The sequence below is a fragment of the Marmota flaviventris genome, chromosome 10, assembly GCF_047511675.1.
Source record: "Marmota flaviventris isolate mMarFla1 chromosome 10, mMarFla1.hap1, whole genome shotgun sequence".
Taxonomy (NCBI): domain Eukaryota; kingdom Metazoa; phylum Chordata; class Mammalia; order Rodentia; family Sciuridae; genus Marmota; species Marmota flaviventris.
The window spans coordinates 83,382,549-83,399,882 of record NC_092507.1 but is presented as its reverse complement, the minus strand read 5'-3'; the positions used below and the strand labels follow the sequence as shown (position 1 = coordinate 83,399,882).

The 17,334-nt window shown below is 34.1% G+C and overlaps 1 protein-coding gene across 1 annotated transcript in view; it reads left to right on the top strand.

The window, feature by feature from the left end:
- Window positions 1–17,334, top strand: part of Dpyd (dihydropyrimidine dehydrogenase) — a 798,929-nt gene that overhangs the window by 319,321 nt on the left and 462,274 nt on the right. Inside the window, exon 11 of the mRNA XM_027935067.3 lies at window positions 16,090–16,300. Coding sequence (XP_027790868.1) covers window positions 16,090–16,300 — 211 coding nt within the window. The remainder of the gene's footprint in view (window positions 1–16,089; window positions 16,301–17,334) is intronic.

The following is a 17,334-nucleotide window of genomic DNA, read 5'->3' as shown; positions in this document are numbered from 1 at the left end:
GTATTTTTTTTAAATGGCTCTAATGTGAGCACTATTCATTTAATAGTTAACTTTCAAAAAATGACATATATTTAAAATCACTTCATTCTGACAGGTGACTGGTGACTAGTCTTGGGTGAGGCATCAGCCTGTTACATGTATTGTGCACCTCTCAAATTTTAATGGTATTAGAGAAAGATAATGCTTTGTAAAGGATATTAGTTCTGAGAACAAGAACCAAATGTATTTATAGAAAGATAAATTACTCATTTTATTCAAATCAGTTATGAATTTGATTTGCTTTAGAATGCCTGAACATGCTTGGAGTTTCTATACTAGGCAAGAATTATAACCATAGTCAATAGGTGATTCGTCACATGTAGATTAATCACATTACAAAATAATCTCACTAAATTATCAGAGTCACCACTGGTTCACAGTTGGGTTTTATTTTATTTTATTGATTTTATTTTTATTTTTTTAAATATATGACCATGGCATGCATTACAATTCTTATTACACATATAGAGCACGATTTTTCATATCTTTGTTTATAAAGTATGTTCATGCCAATTCATTTCTTTATACATGTACTTTTTTGCATTACAATTCTTATTACACATATATACCACAATTTTTCATATCTCTGTTTGTATATACATTATGTTGACACCCAATTTATGTCTTCATACGTATACTTTGGATAATGATGTGTTTAAATGTCACTTTTCTTCTTGGTTTTTCCCCCATCTAATCTACCCCTTTACACTTAAAAAAAATCAAACATGGTCTCCTGATCATAGGAATTTTTTTATATTAAATTCTTAGTCATTAAATAGTATAGTCTTATCATTTACAAATAAGAAAACAGCTACCATTAAATTAAGGAATTTTCCACAGTTAAAAGAGGACAGGAGGACAAGAGTTAATCTTATTCATCTTTATGCATACCACAGGATCTGGCAAATAATAACTGTGAAATATGTTTCAAGCTAAGTATTTTGAATCTTGTTCATCTGATTTCTATATCAGGAAAGTTCTCATTACCAAAGGCTTACCCTTGAGGGTCTGAAGTGGAAGATAAACCTGAATGGCAAAACTTACTTCACACTATGTATCATCATCATCTATGAGCAAGGGAAACTAGAAATTAAAGGTGGCTATGTCTTCCAACTAAAGTAAAAACAAGACAAAAAAATGATCAGATAATTACTTAAGAGTGTAGATATGGTTAATTATTTATTCATTTATTAATTCTATACTGATTGTCCACCTATTTTATACTAGGCATCATTCTAGACAATTTGAATGTAGCAGTAAATAAATCAGATAGAATCTCATGCTATCATGGAATAGGTTCTTGGTGAGGAAAGAAAACCAATAACTGAATAAATGAACTATCACCTCAATAGTATATTGTAAGGTAATTGTTTTATGGAAGAACTATTAATATGGGAGTATAAGGATTGTGTATGTGTATTAGGGTGAGAGCAGTAGTAGAAGAGAAGGCAGGATTTACCATCATATGCAGAGTGACCTGAAAGTCCTCTCCGATGAGAAGATTTTTAGTGTAGAAAGTAGGGAAACTGAGGTAAGTTGCATTCAAGAGAAACTTGCCAGGCCTAGCTAAATGCATTCACTCTAGATTGAAGAAGTCTCTTGGACATCTGGGAAGAAGAAAGTCAGTGTGGTTACAACAGGGTAAGAAGGGGTGGTATGTGGCGTATTGGGTGAGGTCCTGTAGGCACTCATCAGGCCTTTTTAGCTTTCACCCTCTGGGAAAGAGGAAAACATGGGATTGTTCTGAGAAGTCAGTTATCAAGATCTGTTAAGTTTTAAAATTACCGTTGTATACAGTTTTACTCTGGGGTGGGGAGGCGGTGGCAGTCAGAAGCAAAGAGGCTGGTCAGTAGCTAATAAATAAGTAGGCAATTAGTCAATGTGACCAGCTTGAGGGAAGGAAAGAGTGAGAATCTAGATGTAGCTCAGTGGAGGCCAGAGCTAAGTGGGCTTAGTAATGAAATGCTGAGTACTGAAATAGCAGTGGGTCCTTGGGATCACAGATCACAAGCCTGCAGTAGAGCTTTTGTAGAACTCAGTTTGATCTGGAGCTTAATGTAAGTCAAAAGAACAAATCTGGGGGGTATTTATTTATTATTAGCTTGCAAAAAACCACATTTTCTAAAACTACTTGACCTTGATCTCCAAGAGAGTAAGATTTATGATCATCTCTCTTGGTCACCCATATCTCCTTCTTTGCCTACCACAAGTAGAGCTCCATAGAAAGGGTACAAGAAATGATTGTGGATTCCTGGAGGGAATCTGTACCCAAGGTTTCTAGTATCAGCCACGCAGGTTGGATGAATGCCATACCAGTAGGCAGGCCCTTGAGAGTTTATCTGGTAATTTGATGCAAAATTTCTCAATGTAAGATTAATAAATAATTTAGAGTGTGCCAGGATTTTAAGGTTGGGTCACTTGCCAGTATGTACAAATTTTTAGGATTGTAGACTTCTGGTATTTGTAGAAGTTCCAGGTTTAATCCATCATGGCCATTCCTTGATTTTGTATACATTCAAAGAAAGATGAAGATATTGCAGTAGTTACTTCCACTCTGAATCTAGGAAGTCAGCAGAATGGAAGTTAAGGTTAACATATCTGCTTCAAGATATGACTTTTGAAAGACTGTATCCTGGATCACATTTTAACCAACATAAAGAATGTAATACTGGATCCACCCAATTTATTTGTAGTTCTCCAATTTATCTTCTGTTTTCCATTCCAACTCATGCATACTTCCACCATATTAGGATATTTTACATTCCATGAGGAGCAGGGAGTTTCCTCACATATGTATATGATTTAACCATCTTGGCCTCTTGAGTAAAATTTGGAAGTAAAATATTTTGTCCATTATTAAATTGCCTCACCATCAGGCAAGTCATCATGTATATGTCCAAAACTAATTTCTCATCATTTGAAGCTGAATTTCTCATTCATTGAGAGAGGGCAATACAGAACAATATAATTTTTTTCATCTTCTAGAGACAATTGTAAATTATTACAGAGGCTAGTTATATAGAACATGGAATCATCTGAGATTATATATGTTACCAATATTATTGGATACAGAAAATTTTTAATCTTCAAAACTAGGTAGCACCACTCAGTAGATTCTGCAATGATAAACACATTCAATTTCTCAAATGCAGAAGTTCTCAAATTTAGTGTGCACTAAAATCACCTGGAGAGCTTGCTAAGCACAGATTGCCAAATCTTACCTCTAGAGTTCTGATTCAGTGGGTCTGGGGTGGGCCTGAGAATTTGCATTTTTAACTAGTTCCCTGATGATGCTGATGCTGCTTGTCCACTGCTCTAATGTATCATCCACGTAGTTCCCAGCTGTCTAATCAGAGCCATAAGCAGTATGCTGTATAGATGCACTTTCCATCTTAGTTAAGAAAGCATTAATGCTAAAGGATATAGGTTTGATGAAACGAAGAGAGGGAGGCATCATCAGCATATTGATGTAATTCTGATTCCAAATGTCTTTCAGGCTCCCTTGTGGCCTCACACACATACTAAATAGGATGCTACTGACAAACTAGCGCTTCTCAGCCGTGGGTCCTTAGGGAAACCAGCCAATCACTCAGCACTATCCTCTAAGAAGATGAGGAAAAATCTGTTAATAATTCCCTCCAGTACTTTCTGCAAGCTTAAATAGGTGAGATTAAATTTCACAGGATAACAGAATCCCCCAAAATGCTGGTATTAAAAGCTGTTGACAGATCAGATAAAACTGCAAGAATGCTTTAGGCAGTTGGGAATCCCTAAAAGGAGGCATGAAGGTCAGGACTCAACAGACCTGCTTGAGTTGATAAATTCAAAGGCTAAGGTTGGAGAAGGACTTTGTAGGTCTTGTTAATTATTACTGAGAAGGATATGGTACAAAATTAGTTTTAATATCATGCCCCATGCACAAAGAATATTTCAAGAATCTATTGTACATATGTTCAATTTCCAAACAGCAGCAACATTTAATAGAGCCTTAAGTCTGCTATATTGTCATGGAGTCTCTATAGTATTCCTTAGGATCTCTCAGATTCCCCCCGTTTGTTTGTCAAGGTGTTAACTGGTTTAACTTTGATGTACCTGTTTCCCATCTTTTCACTATTCAGAGGGTCAAGTGTCTTGATAATTCATGCTACTTTATCATTACAGTAATATGAATAATCATACCGGATTGTTTGCTGTCACAATTTTTTTTCTTTATCTGTTAGTGTAACTCTAAAATAATACATTTCTATTTGAAAACTTGCCTTTTCACTGAATCCTTCTGATACAATCCAGCAGGCCTCATAATGGATCACTCTTGTGGCATGACTTGCAGGCCTCCTATCAGAAAGATTTAATATCAAATGACCATGCTAAAGCTTTATAAGTTTTATTCTCTATATCTTGTTAGCTAAACATGCATTTTTCTGCAAATAACTGATACTTCCTAGTTTTTATTCAATAACAAGAAATATGAAACTGGGACTATTTTTACAAAATGACCTCTTAAAACCGAAAAATTTAATTTCACTTTGTAAGGGTGTTGATTATAACAGCTTTTCAGCATTTGGCACCTGCACATCATTTGAGTGGCTCTTCTTCATGGAAAGTGATCAGAGAGATATTAGCATGGTTGGCTATCTGTGAGTAAGCTAAAAACAAACAAATAAATACATACGAACTCTCTAGGTAAACAAAGTTTATTAATAATGTTGGGAACTCCCTGGTACTAAGATAGTAAGTACATCTTTCATATTTTTGATGACAGGAGAATGACATACCAAGACAATGTGTATTTACCTTCATGAAAATTATAAAAATTCAATGTAGTGTTAGGCTTGGTGGTACATGCCTGTAATCCCAGAAGCTCAGGAGGCTGAGGAATGAGGATCAGAATTAAAAGCCAGCCTCCATAAAAGTGAGGTGCTAAGCAATTCAGTGAGACCCTGTCACTAAATAAAATACAAAATAGGGCTGGGGATGTGGCTCAATGGTTGAGTGTCCTTGAGTTTAATCCTAGTTACCACCGCCCCCCTCAATTTAATATGGTATGAAAAATTAGTGTGAAATAGTCAAAAACGAACTAACTAAAAGTTGAAGCACTTAGTTCAAGGTTATGTATTCTAGTCTGAGTATGGTCATCTATAAAATTAGTGTTGTAAATACATCAGTGTTTCTTCCATTCCCCAAGTTTTATATTTTTTAGTATTTAAAGATGTGAGTGATATAGAATTTGGACAAGAAGGCTCTCTCTCTTCATGGAATGACAACTCTATATTGAAAGTTTTTGCAGTATCTGTAAATATCACACTAGAAACAAGTTTCAATTAACGTATCCCAGTTAGCTGGTGAGTAAAAATCTATCATATTCAAGATATGGATATACCAAAGAAACTGACAGATGATGTTGTCAGAATTCTAGACTATCTATGATAATTCATATGGGACATGCTGCAACTAAGTCAGAAGCCAGATAAATCTTGTGCTCATTCAAGGTTATGTATTTTAAAAGTTATTAAAGCTATTTTCAAAATTCTGTGGGATAGCTGGAAACTTTATACCTTTTAAAAATGTTTCAAATCTCATTTCACATATATGTATATACAAATATATATATATATATATATATATATATATATATATATATATATACACACACACACACACACACACACACACACACACATACATATATACACATATCTGTATGCATGTGTGTGTATTTGTGTGTATATATGTCAAGCCTATCTAACAATAATGTTTGTTATTGTATTAACTTTTTTGTGAAAATTAGAATCCCTCTTTCTTCTGCTTTCTAATGTCTTCTTTTCTGATTAATAAATAAAAATATTAAAATGTAATTTTTAGAGCTTATTAAGTACACATCAGTTAACATATACCAAATGACAAAAATAAAACCATACATAAATTATCAAAAAAGTACTTATCATTCTATTTAAAATTATTTTTCAGTGATGGATTTATTCATTATGGGTCTGCCCAAATGTCATTTTCTTTTTGAATACTTCCTTAATTCCCTCACAAATTAATTTTTCCCTCCTTTGTGCTTTGTGGCTCTTTATGCTTCCTGCTAATATAGAACTTATCTCATAAGGTAACTATTATTTTTTATTCATCCCTTAAGTTAAATTGCAGTCTTCATCCATGCATGGGTTCTTTCCACTTGGCATCTGACTTAAAATATCAAACAGTCTTGAGTTCAGTGCAGCAGATCAGTGACACATGCTGATTAAACCAATATATTAAGGGCATCAAAATTCTCTTTGGAAGACTTTAAGTGAATATTAAATATGGAAACTACATAGCATGTGTGTATCTCAAATTATCAATTCCTTTTACATAAATAATTATTTTTAAAATTGAACTGTGAAAATCATTAGTTTCTCATGATATGATGTCAAACTAATATTAAAAGTATATTAAAAATAATTATCCTTGGTTCCAGTCTCTTAAAAGATAACTGAAGATAGGGAAATCAAAGAAAAAGAAAATATGACCAAGCAATAAATTAAAAAGTAAGAATTTATTAAAAAAAGATATAAAATCAGAGTGGTTTCAGACATTGAAGAAGAAGACAGGATCCTGATTTGAAGAGAATTCACTGGTGTTTCACCAGTGAAAAAGATATTTTGAAAACACCAAGATATGTAGGACATAATTCTGTAAGATATTTCAATAGCAGCCAGGAATTCTTGACTTCAGCACAATCTAAGATGAGGAGTAATAAGAGCTAGTCAGGTTTAAGAAAATGTCATCAATTATAAATGAATGATGTTTTAAAATATTTCATTTTCTTTGAAGAAATCTATTTTATGATAGCTGTGCAAAGGCATTCTAAACGTCTCAAGTAGGCCTAACTTTGCATTTCTGGGGTTTACCACTTAAACAGTGACACAATAAAACTGGTAAGGACTACGTTTATCCAATGTGTAGTAGAACTCACATTTGGAGAAATGTTTAGGTTCAAGATTCTTCCATTTTGAAGAGTTTTAAGTGAAAACATATCATGAATCTAGCCACTTAGTCCATAGCAGTTACTAAAAGAAGAAACCTCCACTTGTGATTTTAGCAAACTTTTTGCATAGTTAAAATAATTATTGCAATTTTGCTTCTATTGTCCACAGATTAGTAAATATGTCAAATTTTTCTGTATCCTATCACTGTGAATCTATGTGCCAAAAATTATAAAATATTTAAAAAACTGCTTAGTAAATTAAGGAAGATGAGATCTTTGTAGGTGGACAGAATTTGGTATCTTTCCTTCATCCTCCTTTTGGAGAAATAAGAAGAAGATTGGAAATAAGAGAAGATTGGATTATGAAATCAAACTCATGAATTAGAGAAAGAATTTGTATCAAGCTTTTTTAATAATTTCAAGGTTACAAATAAATGCAAGGTGTCAGGCAAAAGAAGAGAGGAAATGCGGGCTCACTAATGGGGAGCTGTTCTATATCATGTTTACAACGGTTAACCAAGTCACTTTCATGTTTGAGCTAATCTCTTTTACCTCATCTACATACTTTTCTTCTCCAAAGGAAAGATTAGATTTCATACCAGAACTTTGTTGTTAACTAATCTTTCACAGAGATTAATTCCTATGTATCCTTCAAGATTAGCTGCACAGTTAGCTTATATAATACCTTATCTAGGCTGCCCTTTCTTGACCTGTAATACTAGTGTGAAATTTTTTATGTGCCATTACAGTACAGTATATGTGCTCAAGATAAAGATTCTTACTTGACTATACTTTACTAAGGTCCCTGAACCTTCTCTAAGACCCACCTCTGCACTTCCTTGTAAAATCCAGTTTTAACTAAGACCTATGCTAAATCAGTTTAGCAAGAAACCTTTATCCTTGATATCTGTCTACCCTTGATATACCTTAGTTGAGAGTTTAACTGCAAACACAGCATGAGCAAGTAGGAATTTAGCCACAGAGAGGCTAGTGGACAAAAACCAGATTCTTTCTAAAGACAGGATGAGGTGATCAGACATCACCTCAGGTATAGTAGGAAATGAGGAACCAGATTAGGTACTAAGGGTGATTATATATTGAGAGTAGAGGATTTTCTCTAAACTGACTTGACAGGTTTTGTAAGAAATCTTGGAAGTGTACAAATGAACCTAGGAAAAGGGTTAGAAATTTATTGAAAATTTTGGTCAAGCAAGTAATTTCTTAAAGAAACATTTCAGTTTATTTAAATTGTTAAGCAGAATGAGAAATCTAATTTTTAGCTAGTACCAGAGAATGGATTTAACTGGTGCTTAAGAAAACAGATTCTACATAGGATCCTCAGAGACAGAAAAGGGACAAAGCCCTAATATTAAGCAAATAAAACTCCTGTTTCAAATAATTCAAAAATTGATTTATACTACACATTCCTTTTTTAATAGTTAGAAAATGCAGATTTAACAAAGGTAGCCATATTCTATATACAATACCAAATATAACTATGCAAATACAATAAACTGTCAGTCTGTTATCCACAATCCCACTGTTTAGCTCTCAAACCTTAAGTCCCTGAACTGATTAAAGATTAAAAAGGGTTAAAAGTTTAAAAAAGCTACTGCCACATTCCAGATAAAAGGATGCAACCCGTACATTAACCTAACAACAATAGATTTAACCTAAAACTTTTCAAAAAACCTGTAACATCATTGCATTATTTTTAGTGGAAAATTAGGGATTATTTGGCAATATTGTCAAGCAAATAGTTTTGTTTCTTTGTCGTGTTACACAGTGAGCACAGTGGCTTATTTTCTTAATCTAGAAGATCTTTAAAGGTGGGATTATTTTATTAATGCAGCACCTAACATTGTTTTTTGGTACATAGAGGTACTTAACAAATGTTTTGTTAAATTTATGCCTGAATGGAACTGTATAGCTACAAATGCTTGACGTATATACAATAATTTACTGATAAAATGTGATAATGTTTTTTTAGGATTACCACTGGCCAAAGAAGATTACCAAATTTTTTATTCATATAGCATTTTTGAAGTCTTTCTATTCTTACAGAATTGGTAAACTATTAAATGCATTGCTATCAGAGAATAATTTTTTCAAAGAATAGTATTTCTTCATTTTGCTTCTTAAACTTTGTCATATTAGAAGTTATTCCAGAATTTAATGTATGCTGGCTTTCAGTTCTGCTCATTATAGTTTATAACCTATGCTTACTTTGCCTATATGCAATCTAAAAATGAGTTGACATCATGCTTTTAATTATAGTAAATTAAGTTGTTTCATAATTTCTACAGTATGATGCCTGTAATATTAATCAGACCAAATCATCACATTACATAAAGTTAATCATTAAAATGATGATCGTTATTGCATGCTATAGCACACTATTTTTATTTCACTCAGCATCAACCACATATCTTTCTTGCATATTGAAGAGAAAATCAAAGCTAAGAAAAATGTTTTTTTCACCATCCTTATACCATGTGAAAAGCAAGTGACAAACTGATTTATGGAACCTAAACAATGAAACCTTATAGTTACTTACTACTTTATTCCCCTGAGTGATTACTAATAGCGATAAGGACAAGAAAGGTTTTCAAGTATGCTTGATACACCATTTGTCCCTCATAAGAAAGGGCTCCATCAAACAAATGTGTGTGTGTGTGTGTGTGGGGGGGGGGAGAGAGAGAGAGAGAGAGAGAGAGAGAGAGAGAAAGAGCATTCCATGAACAGAAATACTCATATACCAAATTTGCAGAATATTTTAATAACTAAAATCTAGGTGTCATAAATCAAAATTGCTGATTACTAATGACTATTGACAAACATTTGGTGTTAAAAGGCACTAACACTGAGACCTGTGAATTATTTTTCACAGATAGCTAATACAACTTGAATAACAAAACATTAAGTCTTTTGCATACGGTTAGTACTACTGATTAATCTGCTCTATCATTTTCTGATGGCTGAGTAACTGACAACTGAGGAGGAACACCATTTTCTTTTATATTTTTATCCTCACAATGTAGGATGATCTGGCCATGCAGAAGAATCTGCATTCCCCATTTTAATTGCATTAGGATGGGTTGGATTTTCATTCAATTTAATGCTAGATGAGTGTCCTTTCATTAATTTGAATATCCTCCAGATGGATAATAATTATTCATTTTCCTGGTAAATAAATCTTTGTTTAAGATCTACTCTTTGCCAATCATTTTGATAGACACACATAGATAGAGCTGTGTTCTATCTTGATGCCCCTCCATAGGGCATATTGGCTAGTGTATATTCGGATTTGTTTGGCATCCCTATGAGTGTCCATTTGCTTATTCTTACCAACTATTGATTATTTGAATATCACTTCTGGACACTGGGGATAGAAAGTTAAATAAGATATTCTTTTACGCTTTGTTTTTTGTGATGGAGTTTACTATTTAGCAAATAAACTTAGTTAAATGATATTTATATTTCCACTTTTTATCTTGAGATAATGTGTTCTGTGTCTCTCCTCTCCACTTTGCAAAGTGATACTCATTTTGTTCCAAACTTAACACTTTATCTAGATTCACGGAGTCTTCATCAACTCATTAACAACACTGGGTTCAGAACTCCATTCCTTAATTCCTATATTTCATGACTTGACAGTATCTCTGCACTTAGACTGGGAAGCTCAATTCATCTCTTCCCACTGAGCACAGCCTTTATCTAGCCAGACAACCTCTTGACCAACGATTAGATTCATTTCTGTTCCATTTTGCCTTGTTGTATGTACAGCCACTAGAATCATAAGTCACATTCTTTCATGCTCTGTGTTCTGTAGTTGTCCTACAAATGGAGAACAAATAGAATTCAGTTGCAGTTTAGTTTCAGCCAAATGAGGGTTTCAGCTAAGCTTTGCCTTTCTTTAATATGTCTTTGTTATCTCTGAGTCTATTTCTTTTTACAGCTTGAGTATCCCTTATCTGAAATGCTTAAGACCAGAAGCTTTTCAGATTTGGGGTTTATTAAAACTCTGGAACATTTGAATATACATAATGAAGTGTCCTGAGAATGGGACCCAGGATTGAACATGACATCCATTTATGTTTCATATACAACTCATACATGTAGCCTGAATGTAATTTGAAACAACATTTTTGCATGAAGATAATTTCAAATAATGTTTTTTTAGTATGTCTAAAAAAACTTTGAGACCAACACATAAGGTTAGGTATGGAATTTTCCATTTCTGACACCTTGTTGGTGGTCAGAAGTTTTGGATTTTGCAGCATTTTGTTTTTAAATTTTCAGACAAGGAATAGTCAACCTGTAATGCTTTCTCATATACTGGTATTCAAGTGAGGTCAGAAAGGAACAGAGTGCCTGAGGCTGAGTACTAAATCTGTAAAGGCATACTTATTCACTGTGTTGTATTGTCCTTTTAGTTACAATGGAGAAACAAAGTTAGTTTGAAATTAATTATTTTTTAATTTATTCTAATTTTTTATATATGACAGAATTATTCATATTACACATATAGAGCAGAATTTTTCATATCTCTGGTTGTACACAAAGTAGTGTAATGATGTCTATTTCATTCCACGGCCTCTCCTACCCACATGCGCCCTCCCTTCCCCTCTCACCCCTCTGCCCTATGTAGTGTTCCTCTAATCCTCCAATGTTCCCACCCCCAACCCCATCATGAATCAACATCCTTGTATCAGAGAAAACATTCCACATTTGTTTTTTTGGAATTTGCTAATTCACTTACCATTCATTATATTCTTCAACTTCATCCATTTACCTGCAAAGGGCATTATTTTATTCACTTTTATTGCTAAATAATATTCCATTGTGTATATATACCATATTTTCTTTATCTATTCATCAACTGGCAGGCTTCTAGTTTGGTTCCACAGTTCAGCTATTGTGAATTGTGCTGCTATAAACATTGATTGTCCCTGTAGTATTTTTAATTCTTTTGGGTATAGATCAAGGAGTGGGATAGCTGGGTCAAATGGTGCTTCCATTCACAGTTTCCCAAGTATTCTCCATATTACTTTCCATGTTGGCTGCACCAGTTTGCAGTTCCACCAGCAAAGTATGAGTGTGCCTTTTCCCACACATACTCGCCAACATTTATTGTTGTTTGTATTCTTAATAGCCACCATTCTGACTTGGGTGCGATGAAATCTTAGAGTAGCTTTGATTTGCATTTCTCTAATTGATAGAGATGTTGAACATTTTTTCGTATATTTGTTGATTGATTGGATATCATCTGCTGAGACGTGTCTGTTCAATTCCTTGGCCCATTTATTGATTGGGTTATTATTATTTTTTTGGTGTTAAGATTTTTGAGTTCTTTATATATCAAAGAGATTAGTGCTCTATCTGATGTGCATATGGTAAAAATTTGCTCCAAAAATATAGGCTCTCTGTTCACCTCACTGATTGTTTCTTTTGCCTCTAAATTACTCTATAATGTGTATCTCCCTCACCCTCTCCTTTTCTACTTCCTAATTAGGAACCTTTCTTTCCAGAGGTCTTTTGTGTGTTGCACTCTGTTGGCTGCGCACCTGCCATGGAGGGCTGTTTTGTATTGGGCAGTCACTCTGCGGAGTTAGCTGCTGCTGGAGATTGGGGGTATTAGAAACTATGTGTACCTGTCTATCCAGTGTTCCAAACAGGTTGTTGTCCCAACTCAAGATGGTGATGGAGGTGACTCAAGATGAAGGCTGCTGTTTTCAGCGATGGGGGTTTGGGTCAGGTGGGGGGAGCCAGGTGATAGTATTGTGTGAACCTGTCAGAGATGGGTCTGTAGTGTGCAGTGTTGTGGCTGTTGGCTTTCTTCAGAGCTTGTGAATTCCCCAGTGCAGGCAGGCTATCTTGAGTAGGGGACTATGGCAGTAGCTGCTGAGTCCCAAGATGTAGACAACCAGGGAAGTCCCTCTGGTAGATGGGGGTCTCCTTGGGAGTGGTGACTGGAGTTCCTGCGTGTGGGCAGGGGCTGAGTGTTCTGCATGGGCGTGGTGTCTGGGAATTCTGCACACTGGTGCTGATGCCAGTGGTCCCACTAAGGTACCCTTGAGACCTGTGTGGGTGACTAGTCCCAGTCGAGAGTCCTGCTCTAATGCTGAGATTGGGGCCCTGTGCAGCACGGTGGCCGGGATTAGCAGTGGAGGGGGTCCTCTATAACTCTCAGCAAAGCAGTGTTCCCACTTGTTGAGACCTGGGTCACAGAGTGTCACAGAATGCAGCCTCCCTCTGGCCCGCCATCTTGGATCCCTCTGAAATTAAATATTTTAATAACTGAAAACTAGGTGTTATAAAGTATCTTCAATGTGAAGATGAAAATTTACATATAAAACACATTTAAAAACCCATTATCAATATTATAATTGTTATCTCATTAGATAGATTTATTAAATAGATGCTGATGTAAATTCCTACTTGTTATTATATTTTAAGATTTTATTTTAAAATCTTAAAAAGTTTTTGATGTTAGCTAAACCTAATTTTTGTTTCCCAAATTTAGTACCAATTTCTCAAAAAGTATGAGATTATCTATATATAATAATAGGTAGTAAGAATTAGTACACACGAAAGTTGGAATAGTACAAACCAGTTCCTAAATCAGTCTCCAAAAATGTGTCACAGAGTTTTGTATTTTATGTTCTCCACAGAAAATAGAACCATTATAAATACGCATGGTATATTGATTTATTTAAATTGTAAACATTTGATGTTGTTATTCAATCAAGTGTGGCATTATCATTAAAATTTAGCATCACTTGACATTTTGGAAACACAATAAACTTGTTTATATTGATAAGTTATAAGGTGTTACATTATGCAAATATGACAGAATAGATACAGAACATATATCTTACATACCCGTGCCATTTTTATTTTGTAATTCAAATTATTTAAGAATGGTTTGCCTTCTAGAAATCATACAATTTTATTTTATAGGAAATTAAAGAGGGTCTCAGATTTGTCTTTGTCCTTCATTTATTTAGACTTTTTTTAAAATTGAACTACCTTTCTTTTTTGAAAACAGTCTCAATGCCAAGCTGCAGTGAATACTTGAATGGTTGTGGGGAAAGTAAATTCAGAGAATAGCAACTATGTATAAATAACTTTTATTTTTGAGTTCCATAGACCAATCCTTTTTTAGGCACTTTACATTTCTGACTTATTCTAAATAGCATTACATACTAGTTAATTAGATACTGTTATCCCCACCTTACATACAAGGAACCTATCCCAAAGAAGCAGTAGAAGCACGTTGGAAACCTGATTTAATTTCACTTACTTATAATCTCCCTCTTTAAGGACTTACCAGTTTTGGATCCACTGATTTGTGTTACTACCGGCATATCTATTATTTTAGTATTATTTTTTATTTTTTTGTGGTACTGCAAATGAAACCCAGGGCTTTGCATAGGCCCCACAATTGCTCTATCTTTGAGCCTATATCCAATTGCTCTACCCCACCCTCTATCCGTTATTCTTTCTATTATGAATTTCTTAATTTAATGATGAAAAGGGAAATGTATATATAATTATGTACATGGTTCAATTTTTAAAACTTTAAAGGGAAATGCTTTGAAAATAATCTAAATAAGACATAGACTGAATAGTGTCATGCAAATATATAGACTAAGGTTTCCAAACAGTTTATTTTATATTCTCTCCCACCTTGGGAGTCTTTTAAAGTACTTTTTCCTAATCATAATTCCCTTATAAATTTAATACCATAGATTTGCTGTGTACCTGTTTATGTGCTATAGGTCTTTGGGGCAACATTACTATCATTGAGAAAGCATGGTATAGACTACTGAAGATTTGAGTCAGTCAGCTATAGTCTAATAAGACAGTGATTCACAAAAGAGCATCCCCTGGACCAGAAACAGAGCATCAGCTAGGATTTGTTAGGCATGAAAATTCTCAAGCCTTACCCAAATCTTCAGAATTAGAAATTCCAGAGGTGGGTGGTGCCATGCAGTCTCTTTTAATAAGCCCCTTGGTGATTCTGATGTGTGCTGAACGAGGTAACTCTGGGTATTGACAGATTTCTGAAAGATGAGTCCAACATTGAACAAGTTACTTTATTTCTTAGTTTTTCCATCTTTATTCAGCTCACATAACTCTTGATTTGACACCTCACACACGTACCTTCTCAATTTCACTCATCAGAGGTCCTACTGAGAATCCACCTGGATTCCACATGGATAGAAAAAGCATCTTCAATAGCACTTCTCTACTTTGAAGAAATGTTTTAAGAACAGTCAACATACTAGTTCAGATTACATTGACAAAGACCTTCGTCCCCCCCCCCCAAAGTGGAAAATAATCAAATAAATAAATGTTAACATTCTATATAAATCAGTATCTTTATATAGATATGAAAAACCAGAGTATCTTATTCCTCATTTTATGGCAGAACAAATTTTAGAAGAGACAGGGAAGAAATGGAAATTCGTCAGGAGGAGTGGGCTTGTTTCTCTTTCTTCAGATTTACATTTAAATATTTGTACTTTTATAAAAGGAAGAATATTTTAACAAAAATACTTTTCTTAAAAGTATTTCTTAGTTCCACAGTTTCTCTAGTTTTCTTTTCTTCTACATACTATTCTAATCTGTACTTGCACAGATTGGCTCACCCACTTCATTGACTTTTTTCCAGCTTCAATATGCACAACCTGTTAATAATTGGAATATTTATTTTCAAATGTGGCACAATTTAAAAGAAAGCTTAATTTATAGGAATAAAAGCATAAGAAGACCAGGCTACTATAGACATAAAACTCATATCACCTACAATAGGGCATGCAAAACCTAGAATGTGACAAATATCTTAAGATGCCTTGATCTATAAACTTTCATCCCAGTTCCAATCAAAGACTCCTTGACTTAGGGATTTGCCAAATGTGAATAGCTTATAATGGAAACTCAGTGTTGGTACAAGAAAAAGCTTCATGTCGACTTAAATATTATATGTGTTAGCATGTATATTTGAAATAAAGTCAAATATTGTTTAGATTTTTAAAATCAAGTGTTTTTTTCTCCATTCTGTTTTGTTTTAGATGGAGCTGGCTAAAGAAGAAAAGTGTGAATTTTTGCCTTTCCTTTCCCCACGGAAAGTTATAGTAAAAGGTGGAAGAATTGTTGCGATGCAATTTGTTCGGACAGAACAAGATGAAGCTGGAAAATGGAAAGAAGATGAAGACCAGATAGTCCAACTGAAAGCTGATGTGGTCATCAGTGCCTTTGGTTCAGTTCTGAGTGATCCTAAAGGTACATTGCTTGGGAGATGAAATGTGCTGTGCAATTGCCTGTTATTTTAGTGCCCCAATAGTTTCCAGCTTTCAGGAAATTGATTTTCACCTAAACACCCATTTTTCTTCTTCTGGTGGGGAGTACAAACGATCTTGATATAAAATACTTAAAAGTTTTAATTAACATGCACATAGAATTATTTTTAAAGTGGTAAAAAGAAAAAAAGAACATTGATCTTTCTTTTAAGCTGACAGCCAAAACACATATTCCACTTTATAAAGATGTTTGCCTTCTTTTCTATTTAGCAATGATTGTTTCTTCAACTGGACTAATTTAAGAAAATGTAGCAGAGGTTGGAACAGCCAATCTTCAAAGATGCTGACAAATAACGATCTAATGAATGACCAAAACCAAAATTCATGTTTATTACCATAATCATGCCAAACCATCACCAGAACATCAACTTTATCAAATTATAAAGTTCACAGTCCCTTGTTTAGTCTGGATGGCATAACCAGATGAGCTAAGGAAGAACAAAATGCTTAAAAATACAATGGAAGAGAAAATGTTTTATATAGCATTTTAGTTGAATAGTTCATTGTGTTATACTTCCTCTACATTTATATTTAGTACCTTTGTGGCCTATCATTGATGAAAGTTGTAATACCAAGGCACTTTGATTTGGCAAATCCTCTGCCTTTTAATTCACACTGTTCAAATGACAACATTTCTGAAAGGGAAATAAAAGATGTTTTTCTAGCTAAGAGATGCATTGGGAATAATGATAACAAAATATTGAAACCTGAGGATTCCTGTGATGTACTACTATACCCATGCAAAAAGTATTTATTGTGTCTGAAACAGGAACAGATGCATTCCTGCAAATGTGCAGTTTTATGCAACAGATAAGTAAAAATTGAACTAGTCATTAAGATATTTTATCTGTAGGATAACAAACTTCTTGGTATTTTGAAACACCCAGATGTTTAGTGTCATCAAGATAAATGTTTTCAAATAGCTGGATGATGGCCTGAATTTGTCACTTTTTATCT